Raw genomic sequence first — 19,086 nt, forward strand, 5'->3', positions numbered from 1 at the left:
AGAATGATTTCTTCATCTAACAGTCTTAAATGTTTTCTGTTAAAATAATTTCTTGCACAAGGGTATTTAAGGAGCCCTTCTGGTGTTGCCTCTGTTTAATAGCTTGCTAACTCCTACAGTACTGCCTACTCTAATTACTCCAATCTAATTAAGGAGGGGGAAAAACAACATACTACTGAAGGGCTAGTGAGAATGGATAGTCAAAGAGCTGTAGGAAGATAAATGGGGATCATATTGGTGGGGTAATTTGCTCATTAGCACCCTCCTTCCTCAAATTAGCCTAAATGGAAGCAGAATGAGAGAGAGAAACACTGATAGAGACAGCAGAGACATACTTAGAAAGACAAACTGATGTGCCATAGTTTCAAAGACCAAAAAAAGGTTTAAAAAAAAAAAAAAAAGAAAGAAAAATAAAAAAAGAAGCAGAAGATCCAAAATCCAGTCTGCTTGGAAAGCAGAGAAAGCACCAGAGAAGTCCAGGAGAACAACACTAATGCCACAGAAAACCGGCACCCACGTCAGCCACGGCACAAAAAGCTGGTGGTTTGGCAGGAGTTTCTAGGGGGTTGGTCTACCTTATAGGCAACGCGAGCAGGGCATTTCTTTCCCAGGCCTAGAGGTGGGGACATGTGTCTCAGCATCTCATACATGTCTGTGTAACTGATGCGCCCGCTTGGAGTCAAAGGGAGGGAGGCAAAAGCGAGAGGACACAAAAATCAAACCAGACCGGGTTGGGGGGGGAAGAGGGGAAGGAAGGGGAAAAGGCAACACAATGGAGCAAATGAAAAGGAGGAGAGAGAGGGGAAAGCAGACAAGAAAACAGAGATCTGGTTAATCAGATTTCTCAGGAAAACAAAACCAAAATGAAGAGGTGGGTAAATAGAAAGGTTTCTCCACTTCCGTTGCTGCGTTTCAATGCCCAACGTCTCCTCCACACTGCAGGGACGTCCCGTGGCCAGAGCTGTGCCTCGGCACGTGGGTCCCTGTGGGGAATGATTGATGTCTCTGCTTGGGGTGGTGGGGTGGTGGTGGAGGGTGTAGGTGTGGGGAGGGCTGGGTTTGGCTGGCTCTTGGCGGGGGTAGAGGGATGCTTCCCTTTCTCACCCCCCCCCCCGAACCAGTCGGTCAAGGCTGTATTCACCATGCCAGGGAGAGCTGGTAGGCAGAATTATGGGACAGGGAGAGACAGGGCTTAGAGAAAACATTCAGCTTTCCATCAGTAAATGCAGAGTTTGGGTTTCAGGCTCGCCTGAGGGGCTGTGAGAGAAACGAAAAGCCAGTTCCTGGTGTGTTTGCTCAGGGAACAGCCTGGGACTGCTCTGGCTCCAAGCCAAGGGTGCAGCTCCGCAAAACCTCGGCCAGCCTTCAGTCCTCCTCCAGCCTGAACTCCAGTTTGACAAAACCAGAGCCCAGACCTTGAATTGCAGTAAGGTGATGGAAAGGGGACCTGTTTCTCCCTGTCATTTGTTGGGACCCTCTTTCATCAAGCCAATGGGAACTGGTTGTCTCCGCCACCGAGGGTGGCCGTCTGTCCTGTACGTTAGAGGGAACTGGGAATTGCAGAGATTTGGGAAAAAGCCCTTAAACCAGCTGATGGTGCCTACCTTCAGCACACGTGGTAAATAAAACCCTGCCCTGAAAGGCAAGTGCAGAAACAGCCAGGAATTCTGTTTTGCCTTTTTCTGACTACTGAAACTGGGAGCATGACTATAACAATCTCATTTTCTTGTCCCAGCGAGCTGCCTGCTTGTTACGCTGCGCAAATCTGTGCTGCCTGTCATCTGAGGAGACCTAAGTATATTGCAGCACGTTATTAATTAATGTTTAACCCTTGGAAAAGCAGGACAGCATTATCATCTCCACTATACTAGGAAGGAAACAAAGATCTAAGCTCCCATATGAAATCCCTTTCTCCTACAGAAACAGGCACCTGTATGCCAGCTCACTACCCTGACACGGGTCCCAATTCCTATATAGAGCATCAGTGCAAGAGGGGGTGGAAGAGAGAACTTACCAAGCCAAAAGCAGCTATTCCTGTCCTTGGTAACTAACACAGTTAAAATATCACCCAGGCTTTTTAGCCCAGAGCTAATTTAAAGGCTGCTGAGAGACACAATTTCTAATTACAGCCAATGGCTTCCCTCTGGCTTCTCTCTTCTGCCCCTGCCCCCTGGCTGGAGGTACAGGGTCTCGTGCCTTCTCTGCAATGGTTGTTAACTCCTAAGCCCCCAGTTAGGTGTGGAAAACACCTGGGCTGGAGTGAAAGAGAAAAGCAAGCTCCACACTGACTGTTTCCACTCCCCTCTTCTGCATCTTCTGCTCTCTGTGCACTGACTACAGGAAAATCCCTGCCTGTAACTGGGACCCCACTGAGGTCCAGTGTCATCCTGTGCTGATTTCTTGGCAAGATCTGTCAATTCCCTGGCTCAGCTCCCAAGCACAGGGTACTTTTCCTGCACCATGAGGAAGGAGGTTTCACTGGATGTCCACCATAGCTTATGATCTCAGAGAGGTAATTTTGCTCCCAAGGTAATCCCTGGCTGTTGCACTGTGGAAAGCTCATCCCTTCATCTCTTCCTAGCCTAGGTACCCATCCCACCCTGCTGCCCAGTTAACCAATGTCCACATCAAATGTTTTTTCAGCTCAGGAAAGGGAAGGGTTTGAATACCGGGCATTCAACTGGAGCAATGCTGCTATGAAACCCAAACAAAATGGAGTTGCTACTCCTTAGAAATCTCGGGATGACATTTCTCTCCACTGCGTGTATATATAGACAAAGTGCTCAGATGCTGTGCTGCTTTTCCCCAACACTTCCCACCTAGACCCGGCAGGATGGAAGCTGGAGGGTTCACTGTCTCATAAAGCTGCCTGTCTTCAGCCAGCTGGGGTGTGGGAGTAGATGGGGAAGGGATGCATCGAGGAAAAAGGAGGCAGTCAGTCAATCATTCCTTGTTTCAGGCAAAGGGTTAGTTACATTACAGTTTCTTTTCTGTACTCTTTGCATTTGCAGTTTGGGGGGTGGTGGGGTGGGGTGTTTAAAAAGAAACAAAACCAGAACTGAAAATGCTGGATGGAGTCTCTGAAGTTCCAAACCTTGTATGCCACCCTATGAGGGCACTTCTTTCCTAAGCCCAGGGGTGGAGCAATTACACGTAACAAATTGTACATATCCTTATAATGAATCCGGCAACTGGAAAGAAAACATCAGATGTTATGACAGCAAAACCCAAGAAGAATCAGTTTTTCCCCAGACAAATGGGAGAAGTTGGAAGGGCAAAACACGCTGAAAAGCAAAGTTAGTCTGACAGCAACCAGGCTTGCAATGGAAAAGGCACTTTAACAGAGAGAGAAAGAGAGAGAGAGAGAACTTCCAACTCCTTAACAAATTCTGTAGTCTTGGATTTTCTTCTGTGAAACCTTCAGTGCCACGGCAAGGCCTTTGAACCACTACATTCAGTTACCTGTATCACTGATGTTTTACTTCTCTGTGCCTGAGCATCTGCCGCCTGACAGTCTCCAGCCACCACCCAGGTGCTGCAGCAGCCCAACACCACCAGAGCCTGCCGCACACAAATCGCCTATTTAATGGGTTATTAAATGGGATTCAAATGAGCTGGTTCAAAAGAACTTGGGAACCTTTACCTTCCACTGTTACCACCTACATAACCCCAGCAGGGCTGTGCTTGGCTTCATGGGCAATAAGCAATTTGCTGGAAGTCCAGAAACCACCGTCTCGAGAGCTGCCTTGGCCATGGGCACTGGGAAAATCCAGCCTTCATTACCAGTAGGTGAAATCAGATACCTCGAGGTAGCTTTATGGCCAGTCTCATTAACTCTCAACAATATTTTCAGCTAATTTAACAGCTGGATTACATTTCTTAATCTTTTATAAGTAACCAAATCGTGTACAAAAAGAGCTGTACTGAACTTCAAAATGACCTCTAAAGAAAAACGAGATGATTTGGCTTCACTATGTTTATTTTGGTACATTATATAAAGAAAGTTGGAATATATTGGAATATCTCCTTCAATATTACTGCTTTTTTGGATGTAAAAAATTAAGGTCTATTCAAAACCTTCACAATCAACTTGAAACTATTAATTCAGAAACAGATCAAATGGAACTGTGCAAGTCTTGGCTGCAGGCCTAATCATGGTTATAAAAAGTATATTGGTTTAACTGAGTCAAGAAGTTTACTGAAATTTTAGAATGGCTATGTAAAATCAGCATGTAGAAAATACGTATGAGCAGTTCCCTGAGCTCTCCAAGAGCCTGTGGAGGGCTGGAAAACCAGCAGAAGTATTGCTTTGGAAGGTCATGGCAGCAAATTATGACAAATTATGACAAACAGGGATTCCTTCCCAGGTTGTTTATATCTATTTGAGTTCTGTTTGCTTTCATCAGCATCCCTTTATTTCAGGTAGGTGTGAAAAAGCTCTCCCTTGGGAGCACCTGCACCTTCTCCCAACTGCTGAAGGTGCTGCCACAATAGCATCTCCCTCAGCTCTTGGGAGCGACTAACAGGACTGTGATGGCAAGACCAACATTTCCAGTATCTCTAAGGGGTATGCACTGGGAAGGGGGTTATAAGAGAGATAAAGTGCTCACTTTATGTATCTTGAACAAATAAAAGCTCATAGAAAGACAATTTTCTGTTCTTTCCCAGTTAATCCTTATATTCAGTGTTTTCACTTCTTTCCTGATTAACTCCCAGCCCTGGCCCAAACCACTGGCTGTGCCCCATTTCTCTCTCGCTCTCTTTTTCTGTGAGCCCGAGGCTTCTGCCACCCCTAACTCCAGCAGTTTCCCCGTACTTACCCCTACCGCGTGGGACACACATCTAGAGCAGCAGCAGCTAGCTACTGTTTTACCTCCTTTTGAATGTTTTTCCCCGGAAAAGTTTACAGAAAGTTGGATTTTGTAACAAAACCAAAGGTGATGTTGGAAATAGGTATGTAAATAATACACTTCAAGCCTATATTTAAAATATTACCTATATAACAAAAGTATAAAAATATTTGTACTTTCTACCCATGCAGCATCGTTCATTGAGGGTCTCAAGCTACGGGAAGTGAACAAAGACTGTATTTTCCTTTTCCTTGGGACAAGCGAAATAGAGACCCTGAGAGAGGCGATCATTCAGTGACAGATGGAAGTAGGAACTAGCTCACCTGCATGTAAACATAAGAGAACACTCCCTAGGAGGCATCTCTCTTGCCAATTATGCTATGGTGGTTATTTACCATAGCCCTACACGTGTCTATACTGGGAGCTGAAATGCCAAAAGGAGATGGCTGACTTAGAAAAAATTTGGATCAACATTTTATTTCAATGAGTTTGACCAACTAGTGGAACAAACAGCTGAATAAAAACCTGGTCCTCTAACACCCTGTGTCTTCAGATCACAATGGGGTGTACTGCTGGGAGCCGGACCTTAAGAGGTGAGCTATTAAGCTCAATCCACAGGTAGCTGTTATGAAATACCATGTCCAGAACTCCACAGAAGTTCAGCCTAAATGACCAAAAGACTAGTTCTGACCTTAAATTGTGAACAGATTTCAGATTACTTTTAAATTGCGGAAACGTTAGTCCAACTTATGAAAACATTAGTGATTTCAGTGGAACTATTCACACATGGAAAATCCAGAATATGCACATGTTTTAGGATCAAGCCTCAAGCAACATGTCCTGCTTGTCCTTTGACTCTCACTCCCTCCCCCAGTCACTCTGCCAACATTAATAGCTTCACACCAGAGCAAAACAGGAATTAGAATCTTAATATATGACATATTATATATTAACAGCTCTAGAAGTTAAAAGCTTTGGCCCCTGAGTGACTCACAAAATGTAACCTCTGTGCTCAGAGTTAATAGAGCAAACACATCTTTCTGTAAATTTAATGCTTGTGCCTCTTACGGGTGGAAAGTTCCTGAACACATAAACATTAAAGAAGCACATCAATACTATTTTTTTCCCTTGCAGGTGCGTTACTTCTCCCACGGATGCTAACCAGAGCCAATACTATTTTCTAAGGAGAAAACGGGCACTCCCAAGTTTTCAGTCTCATTGAGATTTTTTAGAGATATGAGATAGGACTGGATTTGAAAAAGGAAAAAAAAAAAAAAAAGCTATTTACTGCCTGCCAAATAGCCACAAAGGACTTGTCTGTGTTACAGAGCACGTGGTAATGAAAATCTGCTTGGAGCTTACAAGCTGCTACTATGTGTGCAGAATATACACAGGCTTGTAGTACGGATGGCTTTGAGCTAGTTAAAATCGCACACAGTTCAGAGAAATGCAGTTGTTTTGGAATAGGTTTACATTTAAAGTTAGCCTAAGTCAATTTAACTGAGATTTTAAAGCAGTTTAATTGCATCCTAGCAGGGAGTTTGAGATGCTGATTGCACAAATACTTTCTGCATCTGTCTCTACTAAAGGGAAACAAAAAAGAGCGGAGATATTGGAGGAGCTGGAGGCAGTTTCATTACAAATACAGAGGAGATTCGTTGCAGAGTGACTCGTGGGGAGGAAAATGGATACAAAATTAGTAGGGCTTTAAATCAAAAAACTTCTCCCAACAGGCAAATTCCCAAGCTGCAGAATATAAAGGAAATTACTGTGACCTGTATGTTAGAGCATCTAGAAATGAAAATAACACAGTCACCAGGACCGTGGTGCAGTAGCTTTCTCTGGGCAATGGAGAAAACAAATATATTCAAGTCAGCCTTGCTCTAGAAGTGATCACTGCCCAGAGCTGTGCCACTGTTTTAAAAAAATGCCTTAAAATACTTCAGCAGTGGCTCTTGGGTCTGCCACCACACAGTGCCACTCCTCCGCTGCTGTGGTACATAAGCCCAGGTGTGCAGCTTTCCCTGCAAGTGTCTTTGAATAAGAAAAACAAAGAGATAAAACCATAGAACCAAACACCTCACCACCTGGCTGCCAGAAAATCATTTCCTCCTTTAACACACTCGTATATCAGGAACATTTTATCAGCAGCTCACTGAGAACTGCAATGCTTCCAGAGTTAGGCTTATTGCATTTTCTTCTTATTATTTCTTACACCTTACGTTTCAGCCTTAAGTCCAAAAGCTAAAATATTGCTTAGAAGAACAAAATTCCCTTCTATAATTTGATGTCATTAGAAGGAGACTTCCAACATCAAAACATTGGGTTGGATGAGAAACAACTGTTTAAAAATCGGATGTTTTAAGCAAACCACCCTTACACTGAGAACCATCACGTCACTCCCTGCTGCCTCACAGGTGGGTGAACACAAATGATGAAGCCTGAGTCTGTAGAACTTGACTCAAATGCAAAGCAGTGGGGTACATCATCTCCTTTCAAGGGAAAGAAAGAGCACCTCGAAAACTTGCTTTTTGTTATTGTTTTTTAATGTGGCCTCCTGTCTCTCCACAGGATTTGTGAAACCATTAAGGTGGTTCTCAACTCGGAAAAAAATGCTGCACAAACGGGGTACGACAAGACCCAGCCTCTCAAGTTACCCAAAGTGCTGCCAATGGCAAGAGATTCAGCACATTTTTATCTCCGAACTGCAACGCAGAAACCAAAGGCAATCAAAGCTCCCTTTAGAAATGGTGAAGAGCTTTTCTACTTGGCAATTTAGCCAAGATCATTTGAATCTACCCTATTAATTTTTGGCTGGGGGCGGGGGGGAGGGTGAGCTGTACTTTCTTGGTTTGTTGGTTTACGTCTATCTCATGTCTATGAGATGGAAATGCCCTTGTAATGACATCAGGTTCACTCATCTCCAGTGCACAGTGAGCTGAAGCTGGAGCATTTAGCACCAACGTTAGCTCAAGCTTTGGAGTGGTTTTCCTTCTGGAGCTGTACTCACATTAAAAACAGGCTGTTTGCCTGTATAGGTATGGTATTTATACATAATGTATATCCTTCTCTTCACGTGAAAGCGTAACAGCATACATACCAGGCAGCTGGGTCATATTCAGCCCAGACACGGACAAACTCATCCAGGTGATGGGGCCCAAGGATGGAGGAGTCTCTTGTCAGATATTCAAAATTGTCCATAATCACAGCCACAAAGAGGTTTAGCATCTGCAGAGAGGAAGCAATAATGCAGTCAGAGAGGGAAGGGAAAGGAAGAGGAAAGAGAAGAGAGAAGAAAAAGCTGGAAGGGGAGCAGGTATGATTCCCTTAGCAGGGTGAGTGGTTTCCACAAGAAGCAGCCATGCCCTGGAGAATAAACTCTACAAACTTGTCCCTGGGGACCTGCTGCCACCTCACCCTCCCCTGCATGCTGTAAGACACCTCCAGCTCTGAAGTACAGGGCAGGTTTGTCACGGCTTTTGGCCATGAAAAGTTTGGCCACATCCACATCCCAGGTGATGCCCTGCATGATCCACCCCAGAACCCCACTGGCTCAGCACCTGTCCCTTGCCCCTTCTTCCCTACACCAGTGCAGACCAGCACATGGGATGCACCGGCTGCTTCACCAGCTGGGTGATGCGAACTCTTCCAGCACTCTCATATCAAGGCACATCAAGGCAAGAACAGCTAGAAGAAAAATGATTCTTCAACCGGAACATCCCATTTTCAACTCATAACAGTTCAAACCTTCAAAGATCCCCAGAAAGATGAGGGGCAGGACACACCGAAGGCTCCTGTCCCTAATGGCTGCTGTCTAACACAGAGCCCGGCAAATGCTTCTGGCATAGAAAGATTCTCCTCTTTTTAAAGCCAACGGAAGAGTCATGAGGATTTCAATGGGAAAAGATCAAGCAGAATGGAAGAACAGGAGGGCAGGCAGGAACGGATGCTCCTGTGCTGGATAAAGACCTGACTTGTATGAGTCCCCTTTCCGCCTTTGCTGTGCCCTTTGCAGGGAGGCTGAGCTGCTGCCGCCAGCACGGCTCCTCCGCAATGTGCTGAGCAAGGGCCGCTGTGAGCTCTCGTGTGGGGAGGAGCAGAATTAAACTGGTTATAGATATCCTCAGCTGTTAAAAGAAAATCAGGCAGTGGAGGTTGGGGGTTGTGCAGTTTTAAAGAATTCCCATTCCTGCATGATCTGGAGGAAGGAGGGGTTCTTGGCTCTTAGGGGGTACACGTAACAGAGAACCCCCAGAGCATCAAGAGGCAGCAAAACTTTTGAGAGTTTTCTACTTGATCCCAAATCCCTTTCTATTGCTCCCAGCTTCAGCCACAGCTCAGTACATTTCCCTCACTGACACACAGCTGTTTCTAAATTTCCTGTATATTTTTAAATTTCAGTTTGTATTTTTCAACAGTGTAAATTACAGGAGGAAAATTATGTCAAGCTGGACATCCACAAAGAGCCAGAAACAACATTTAAAAACAAATACTTTATCCAATACCCCCCAGTCTGTGGTGTAACAGCATCGAACAAACCATAAAAACATGCCCTCCTGGCCAGGCTGCAGCTTTGCAATGCTTGTGGGGAACCATATCTCATTGCAGTGAAATTCATTCTAAAAAATGAGTTACAGCCCCGTCTCATAGCAGTCCAGCTGCTTGGCTTTCCGCTGCCTATTTCTGGAGCCTGCCCTCCCTGTCTTTTCCCCACACAGGGCTCTCCCCATTCCCTGCCAGCAAACCCCCAAACCCAGGGTGTGGTTTCACGGGGTTTTCCAGGAGCACTGACTCAGCAGCAAAGCTCACGCAAAACTGCCTTCTGCACAGATGTGCTCCAGCCCCCAGTTTTGCTACTACATTCTGAGTGGAACGGCTGATGTGAGCCGGGAAGAGTGAGTGAGGGAGTGAATGTGTGTGTGTATTGGTTTTCCTTTGTTTGGTTGGGTTTTTTTGAAGAAAACTTTAGGAATAATAATGCACTTGAAAATAACAATGAGGGTGTCTGATAATGGGTTAGGGATTTGTACAAGGCAAAAATTTGGCTTTAAAATAGAGAGTGATGAAGGAAGCAGTAAATGGAGTGATAACTTTGTATAAGCTTTCAGGGCTCCACGTTTTTTAATATATGTAGAAGAAATAAACCATGGGATGTCAAAGGGGCAACAGCAGTCAGACAAAGGATCTCAGTAGGGGCCACTGCTGATGGCTATAGAGAGACCAGCTTCAAACTGCCACGTGTACCTCTTTTGCCTGGTTAAAGGTGTCTGATGATAGCAAGGATTAGCTGCATGAAGCATCAAATCTTATACTTTAAAGCAAACCCAGGGAACTGAACATAGGTTTGATATGTTGCTTTTTGGTACATTTCAGAGCTGTGACTTTCATCTCTTCCTGCTTGAAGATTAATTGGGTCTCTGTCCCTGGTTTTCTATTCCTCTGTCCCAGTGGTGCACAGAAGTGAACGAAGCCCCAAGAGCAGAGAGCTTTTTATGCATGTAAGTGATCAGAAAACACTGGCACCTGTTAAAGCTTAGACCCAGCCCCATACGATGGCCACGGGCACGAATTGAGTACAGCAGCTCCATGTACTTTCATGCCTAAAGCTTTCCTGGCACCATTGCAGAAGAAAGCGATTATTTAATTTATTTGACAAACAAAACAAAACACAAGTCATCAAATAAGTGTAATGCTCCCAGCTGCCTGCTGCAAGCACCTCTGAACCAGTGTTATCTTGGCCATTCTCACCCTGCTCTCCCGAGCCCCTTCTTCAAAGGACCACATTACAAACCACAACAAAACAGATTAATGCCTAATTCCAAATATTAGACCCCCCTGTGAGAAGAAAGATAAAAACCTTCCCTTTAAACTAATGACTAAATGATCTCTTTGGGGATTAAAGGGATTTTATCACCAGGATGATAAATGGGTTTTAGTGAAGCTGTCATGTAATGTTGTATAAATCATAATTAGGGAGAAGGAGGAAGAAAGAGGGGGAGGGGAAGGAAGGGATGGGGGTTGGGGGGTAACCACACTGGCACCTCCACTTTGGGACAGATGGGGATTGACTTACCAGGAAGGAGCACAGGAAGATGAACGATACAAAGTAGAAATAGGCAAAATCGCTGCCACATTCATTTTTGGTGAGGCCAGAAAGCTGGTCGCAGGCTCTGTTACTCAGGCACGACAGCATGATCTCATGCCAGGCTTCCCCCGTGGCACTCCTGCAGATGGGGAGGGCAGAGGGTAAGCTCATCCAGCCCCCTCCTCATTACAGGCTGGGGTTGGGGGCATCCACCTCGTGCTATTACTGTGCCAAATTCACTAAACTAGGTGCAAGGTTGTGTCCAGGTGCAGAGACTACATTTACATTGTGAATTTGAACTATCAGCCTGCTGACATGAAAAAGAAAGGAGAAAAAACATTTCCCTCTGTTACAGGGGGGTAAAAGAAGCTGAACAGGCTCAGGTAGGTTCAGCTTTATTGATTTTATGGAGAACAAAACCAGACTGATTTAAACACGTCCAGTGCAAAGTGCAAATGTAAGTAAACAGAGTTTAGACTGTTCCCTTCTGAAGCAGCTGATGCCTCTGCCCTAGTGCTGGCTGTGAACCCTGTGGCAATGATGGGAAATAAAACCAGGTTTCTCCGCTTGAATCTCTTATTTATCAGGTAGGTACAGAAATACCAGGATGGGCTGGTTGGTCCTAGTGACTCGGGTCCCTTTTTCATGACAGTTCCTGGGTTTTCTTCATCATTTCCCTCCTCCCCCTTTAACTTCTACTTCTACTATAGGGATAAAAATAGCTAAAAGGAAAAACTTTGGAGTTCCAGAGGGTCCATCCTCAAAATAAACCATCCCCTGCAACGTGCATGCGTGGATTGGAAGCCAGGGGATCCCCCAGGATGGCTTACTCTGACTTCCTACATAACCCCTGATTCTTCTCTCTGTAATTCCTGCAGCACACCCAGAGGTGCTGTCAGGGGCACCCCTCCGCAGCACCATGAAGAGCCCACCTTGCAGTGCTGCTCACAGCCATGCAAATCTGTGCACAGAGCCAGCTCACAAGCCTTCCTCCCGGTCAGGGAGAAAACCTGATGCTCAGTGTAAACTGAAATAGCTTCCAGATTACTCTGAATTGAGTCCCAAAGCCCCATTCCCCTGTGCAGATACCCGTTTTCCCATCGTAGTCCTGCTGCCTCTGCACCCTCTGTCCCACCGTGCCTGCCACATGGGTCTGGAAAGGGACCAAGAGGTTTGGACATGAGGCTGAATAATTATCCGGTTTTATTAAAATTCAGAGTTTTGAGTGGAGTGATTATGCTGAGCTAGAGAGGGCTAATTTAATTTCCATCTAGCTTCACAGAAACGATGCAAAGGAAATCCCAGGCAAGATATCCAGTTACCAGCGCTGCGGAACCCAGCCTCGGCACGGCCGGCAGGTGCTTGTGGGGCCGGAGCAGTTATTAACCACACGGCACACATCCAGATAAGGGAAATCTTCCCCCAGCTGCCCTGATTGGGAGCAGAGCCTACACTTCATTTTTGCTGGGTCTGAAAATGAAAATCTGTCATTTCATTGATTATTTTTTTTTCCCCATTTGAAAATGCTTCATTTCCCAGCAGAATGAACCCAGATGGAAACACTTTCACTCTGAAGCAGAGGTGGCATTGGCGTATGAACTGTTAACTTGTTGGTAATGCAAAAATGACCAATTAAAGGAATTCTCACTTAAGGAAAAAAAAAAGTAAGCTTCATGACAAGAAGCAGACAAACCAGGGGAGTCTTATATTAAACTCCACCTGAGCTGATGTAGCATGTCACAGCCATGGGTGTCACTTTGGGGAGGTGCTGCTGTGTTGAATCACATCCATCGTACTCAGGTAATGTACCAGGCCAACCCTTAACGCCAAGGAGGAGGAGGAGGAAGCAGAAATGCTTTACTCCAAACACCTTTCTTAGAGGATGCTCAAGTCTCAGCAGCTGAAGTGGCAAAAGCAAAGGCTTATTTATTGCTCACGTGCAAGTCGTGTGGCATTTTAAACTTTACTTACCTGAACAGAAGCATCAGGGCTTGCAGGAAGGTACGGAAGTTATTGTGCCGGTTAATGGAGGTTTCATCATCTAGTGCAATGTTTCCAAATACCTGCCGCAGAAAACAGAAAGGATTCAGGCCAAAGACATCCTCACGTGGACACTGTCAATAAAGGTGGATCAAGGGGAGTTGGAAGAAAAGGCAGGGAAATAATCTGTCCTGGTTTAAGGGATCTCAAAATCTGGAATAATTCCTGTGCTGAAGAGAGAGATAAAAATGTGTTGTGGAGATCAAATGGGGAAAAAGCCAAGGTTAACATGCTCCACCTTCACACAGACCCTTTCCAACACCACAGTTCAGCTCCATCCCAGGGCAAGAAAACTTTCCCATTTCTTTTCAGAAGGGTGCAGTGCCCCTTGGCGTGCCGGTACCCAGTGGGAGGGATGTGCCCATACCCCCTGCCCCGGCGATGCTGTGCTGCCAGCCCATCACCCACAGTCGGTTTCCCTGCCCACTCTCACCCTTTGTACAACCAGGGATCAGCACAAGACCTAGTAATAAGGGCAGAAAAAGTAACTTTTTTTTTTTTTTTTTTTTTTTTTTCACTTATAAGATACCTGGCACCAGACAAGATGAGCTTTTTGCCTCATCCTAAGTCAGTTGTTGATCCTGTTGTGGAGGCAATAACCCGTTTGCACCCTGAACTGGTGGGACAAAACTAATCTACCTATGGTCAGTATAAAACCTAAAATTTTTACCTGCATGCCAATAATGGCATAGATAAAGAAGAGCATTGCAATGAGGAGACACACATAAGGCAAGGCCTGTGGAAAAGGAGAAGATATTAATGTCAGCAAATGCATTATATATGCCAGTAGCATTTAATTCCTGGGCAACACCGTGTATTGTGGTATTTGTCCTTCAGATGAAGGAACGGGGAAGAGAATATGAACAGTTCTGGCAGCCTTCAGAAGACAAACCCCTGGAGCCAGGTATTCATTGATCACAAACCAGCCTGGGCTTTCCAAGGGGTCTCTCTACATCCTTGCAAGCAGATAAGCAGTAAGCAGGGAAAACACAGTAAGAAGCTCCACAACAAGCACTGGAGCTACTGGCAGGCATTGGCACTTTCTATGCATAATTGTAGGAACATTAATTATTAATTATTAATGATCTTGCTGTAAATTTAGTACAAGAAAAGAAATGTACATCCAAGAAACAAGTTCCTGCTCCAAAACAAGCAAGATTGCAATCCCAGGAGGACAAAAATATTCTGAGTTTTAGCAAGAAATCTGTGAAGACTACAACGTAATTATGTCACCCAAGCTGAGAGGAATAGCTGCTTTCCACTCAGGTTAAATGAATGGGTAATTAATGCCTCTTAATTAGTAATAGCTGAAAAATCGGGAAGCCTTGTCCTAGGGCTAGACCATGAGATGCTCAGGGCAGGAGAGGGGTTATGCAGCCCACGGGGAGCCCAGCAGGGAACACGGGGCAAAGGGCTGATGTGCTTTCTGCTGGCCACCTTTGCACCAGGGACAAGGACCAAGAGCTCCATGCTGGGGGGACAGACAGACAAGCAGCTCCCTGTGCAGCTCCAGAACTGTCCCAGCTCAGCTTCAGGGGCAGCTCTCTGCACACACACTCTGGAAAGGGTTGGGATTATACTGAAAAGGCCCTTGGCTGAGCCCTTCTCTCAAGATCCAGCCAAGACCACACAGTCCAAGGACGCTCTCCTGAGTGAGAACATCTTATACCTGCAGACCCCACATCTCAGCCTCTGGGAGAGGCTCTCCTGGCTGCAGGATTCCTCATGTGTTACAAGATAAGAGCAGCAACAACACCACCTCCGTCCATCCTCAAGTAAAACACTACCCAACAAGCCTGAGGCACTGCAACCTGCCAGATCGCAGCCCCTTTCCATGAGCTGCTGGGTGGCTAGGGGAAAGCATAACACAGAAGCTGAATGCCAGAGCTTCAGCTGCCTCTCTGGTGTCTCCCAAAGGGATGTACAGTGTAATACAGCACTTGCTTCCACCCCTGGCCATGGGATAACAGCACATTTTTTTATGTGTGTATATATATATTTATTTGTATATTTTTATATAAACATATATAAATATATAAACAAACCAGCACAGCCTGCAGTTCTTCTCCAGGTTACTTGTAGAAAGAAGCAATCACCATGTTCCCATCTTCAACCTCCCAAAAGACTTTGCCCTATAGTCTAAATAGTATAATAGAAACTCCCCTCCTGACCAGCTCCGGTGCAGAGCAGTAGCCATGTTCACACTCTGCTGAAACTCCTTCTCCACCCCAGATCTCTTGCAGCCAGCACAGGGCTGGTCAGCACTCCCAGCCTGGTGTGGGCAGAGCCACCTGGCATCTCCCTCCAACTGCAGGAGGGGAATGTCTTTCTTCTCTTAAAAAGCCTTTTCCATTCTTGGAGAGACCAGACTCCTTCCCACAGTTTTATCACCCAAAATAACCTCTCTGCATCGTTTTGACTCAGAGACTGTGATGTATTTGAAAGCGCAGCTAAAGCAAAAAAACCCCGCAGTTGCTCTGCATCCCACCGCACCCTGTGTCGTTAAATACCAAGTGCCACCATCCCTGCATCCCACCGCACGCTGCGTCGTTAAATACCAAGCACCACCATAACGCCTTCCAGAGAGCACCACACAAAATACCCTGGCATTGCACCCCCCCGCAGACACACTCCCCTGAGCTTCTGTCAGCACCCAGGACATAAGCTATCACCCACAGACCTCTGAGCTCAGCCCAGAATAAGGACACCCTGTGCAAAGCCAGAGGTATGGTCCCCAGGCTCGCCAGGCCACCTGCCACGTCATGAGCAGCGCTGGGCAGCGTGGCATCCCGCCAGCTGACCTGTTAAAAACAACCAGCTTCAGGGCATGTGGGCTCTTATTTAGATCTGGAAAACAGCTACCTCGAAACTAAGCGCAGGTTGAGAACAAAGCTGCTGCAAGGCAGTTGTTGGAGGGTCGCTTAGTTCAGAAGCGCCATATCCAGCTGCTGTGGCCAGTTACCCTGGTGCCACAATGTGCTGCTGCTTGCTGGGAGGGAAGGGCAGGGCTATAGCAAACCAGGTGAAGTAACTGTCTCCACTGTAGAACAAAACCTCCTTTTGTAATCCTCCACGTCATAAAAACACAGCTTGTATTACCAAAATGCAAGGGTTTGGGTTTCATCTCTATCAGATTCTTACCAAGACTGAAGCCTAGTGAAAGCAATCAACCTCAGACCTGCTGCTGGCAAACAGCAGGCAGGAAGGCACTTATTAGTCAGACTACTGTTTCCTTATGCAAATACCAGGGTCTTCAGACTTTGCCATAGGGATTTTGTGGCAGTTTCAAGAGCAACCTGAGCTCTGCATGCTTGCTGCGAGCCTGCATCAGTAGCCGTCCAGCTTTCGGACTCATTTTCCAAAATGCTCAGCACCTGCAGTGTTCAGGGGATGTTCAGTGCAAGTCAGTCAGCTTTTCTGAGAATTAATATTCCTGTAATCGCTTTGTAGAGGTGCAGAGAGGCCATTCCTAGGGCAAGGGGAAAATCTTTGATACTCCATGGAGGATGCTACAGGTGTGCCAAGCATTAGCATCTCCCCGCATCTCTTTCCTGTCTCCCACCTGCCTAACACTCACCTTAAAAGACTGCACAAATGTCCAGAGTAAGATGCGGATAGTGTAACCCTGGCGAAGGAGCTTGATAAGTCTCGCTGCCCTGAAGAGCCGCAGGAAGCTGAGGTTGATGAAGTTGTCCTGCGGAAAGTAAAGGTTTTGTGTCCTTCAGAAATTAACGCGATTAGAAACCACAGCCCGCAAAAAAGAAATTAAAATTACCAGCTTCACGATCTAAGCAGCAAATCGGCCACCAGAAAACCTTCCAAAAGAAACATTCGTCAGTGCAGATCACTCCACATGCAGCAAGTATGAGAAAATCCCTCTCCACAAGAGCCCTCCCCTCTGCTACTGGGTCAATGACAGAAAAGGCCCTTTCACACTGTCCATGGAGGTTGTATTTTCTTTGAGTAAGGCAGATTTTCTCCCCCTAAAGCCTCAGGGAGAGGTAATGGTGCCGTACTATCATTTTGTAAAGAATGAGGTTGTTTTAAGTCTTGGTCAGCTTGCTTTCTACATTGAATTGAACTTTAGCCAAGACAGTTGCAAGGGATTGCGTATATAGCCTCTACCGTAACAAAGAAAGGCATTGTCCAGTGAAGATTAAAACATCCTTGAAAGAATGAGGATGTTTTCTAACCTGGAGGTTTTAAATGTTTATACATCATGTGACTGGACAGGCTCATCAAGGAGAAATGGCACCAGCAAGACTGTTTCGAAGATGGATCAATGGCAGAAAATCAACTGGGGAGGCTAACGTTCAGCAGCAGGAGGGTGCCTTAGGAACCTGCTGATTTTTTAAATTATTATTAAATGTGCCTTCACAGGTGAATCAAAGAACTGCTGGAGACAGATTCTGATTTCCATCTGTTTTATGATTCTCCCCACCCCGCACCCCATTTTTTTCTTTCATCCAGGGAAAAGAGGTTTCTTGCCCCAATGAGCTAATCTAGAGAGGGTTCTTTCCAAAACAAAACATGCAAAAGCCAGATCCCTCTTGCCCTCCTATTTTAAGGAGATGAAAAATATCCCCCCTTTCCGTACTGATTCCAATTCACTTATTTGTGAATCTCTGTTCACAGCCACTTATTTGACTGAGTTAGCTAAAGAGAGAAAGCATCCCACTCTAAACTATCAAGCAGTGGAGTGGAAAATATAATCATAAGGAGCTCTTGTTGGTAAAGTTGAGCAAAACCAGTCTTTCCCTTGTATTATTGTTTTACCAGAAGACACCCAGTCATATTGAACTGACCCACGTTTCTTGCTCATTTGGCTACAGAGCTCATGCTGGATTTGGGGGGCTTGTTGGATCTATTCATTTCTTTAAATGCCAGCTCAGTTTTGGGGCCATTAGCATCACATTCCACCAATCCCATCAGAGAGTTCAAGAAATCAGTCTCAGGCATGCACTCGGTTTCTCTCATGTTAAAAACACAAGCAGCTCAGTTAGGCACAGACCATATATCAGACTCAATCCTCAAATAAAGAGAAAAGAGAAAAGCACAGGTATGTTCAATGAAAGAGCAGACAACACTGAGCTCATTCAAGTCAGCGACAGAAATCAGCTCTGGCAGGCAAAACACAAGCAAGGATTCCCCTGGGTTGTTCAAGGTCAGTAAAAATAGGTACTAAAAATTCAATACTTGCCTCAGCATCAGTTTATTTTTCACATCACTTACGTTGCCTTCCCAAAACATGGGCTGAACTCACCTTAGCAGGTAAGGCCATATATACCTGGGGGCAGAGCTGGCATACGGCTGGATAACCGGGTGCCATCACTAACCTGGTCCTTAGTAACCTGCTCCCCGGTGCTGGCTGCGGTACAGGCTGGTACACCTCCGCGGAACAGTCGCGGCAGGTTTCAGTGCAGGACAAAGGTTTAACCCAGAGCCCATCCTAACCAGAGTCTCCCCACCAGTGGGAACAGGACCAGACTTTACGTGTAATGCTCATGGCATTTGGGCATCAGGCTTGTGAATCTGATGAATTTTTACCTTTGGAGCAATGCTCAAGCCAGATCCTTCCCGTGCACAAGCTTAATGCTCCACCAAGAAGCACGTGCCCAGGCGGCATCTGCAGGATCCATCTCTGTGTATGGACCTGCCTTACCTCCCTCTTTCTCATGTTACTGCGGCTTAATGGCAAGAACGTTGCTTGGCTCAGACTTTGCCAGAATCTCATAATCGCTGCTGACATGATGCATAACATCTGCTGTGGTCTCAGCTGACTGGAAGGTCGTGCAGCACGGGCTACCCCTGTGCGACGTGCGTACAGACCAGTCTGTACACACACAATATGGAACAGGGGGCTCAGAACCGTGCAGTTACGTCCCTAACCCCCACTCCCTAGGATCTGGAGGGACAAACAGTACAGAACCTTTTTTTTTTTTCCCTTCCCCAGCCCCAAAAACCCTTCCTTTTTTAACTCATGCACTACCATTTCCTAAAGCGCAGCGAAAACCTCGGCTCCGCAAGGAATCACTCACAACCCAGGAAAATCCACCATCACCAACACTCGCAGACCGTTCGAAGGACTGTTCTCTGCGCTGTTCGTAGGGA

The 19,086-nt window shown here is 45.8% G+C and overlaps 1 protein-coding gene across 1 annotated transcript in view; it reads right to left on the bottom strand.

Moving 5' to 3' along the window:
• The window catches only part of CACNA1B (calcium voltage-gated channel subunit alpha1 B), a 300,338-nt gene that overhangs the window by 27,406 nt on the left and 253,846 nt on the right, over positions 1-19,086 (bottom strand). Inside the window, exons 33-38 of the mRNA XM_037399979.1 lie at positions 16,553-16,669; positions 13,646-13,711; positions 12,907-12,998; positions 10,924-11,074; positions 7,951-8,078; positions 576-672 (exon numbers count right to left, since the gene is read on the bottom strand). Of these exons, the coding sequence (XP_037255876.1) occupies positions 576-672; positions 7,951-8,078; positions 10,924-11,074; positions 12,907-12,998; positions 13,646-13,711; positions 16,553-16,669 (651 nt within the window). The remainder of the gene's footprint in view (positions 1-575; positions 673-7,950; positions 8,079-10,923; positions 11,075-12,906; positions 12,999-13,645; positions 13,712-16,552; positions 16,670-19,086) is intronic.

Source organism: Falco rusticolus, chromosome 9 (assembly GCF_015220075.1).
Source record: "Falco rusticolus isolate bFalRus1 chromosome 9, bFalRus1.pri, whole genome shotgun sequence".
In the NCBI taxonomy this organism is placed as follows: Eukaryota; Metazoa; Chordata; class Aves; order Falconiformes; family Falconidae; genus Falco; species Falco rusticolus.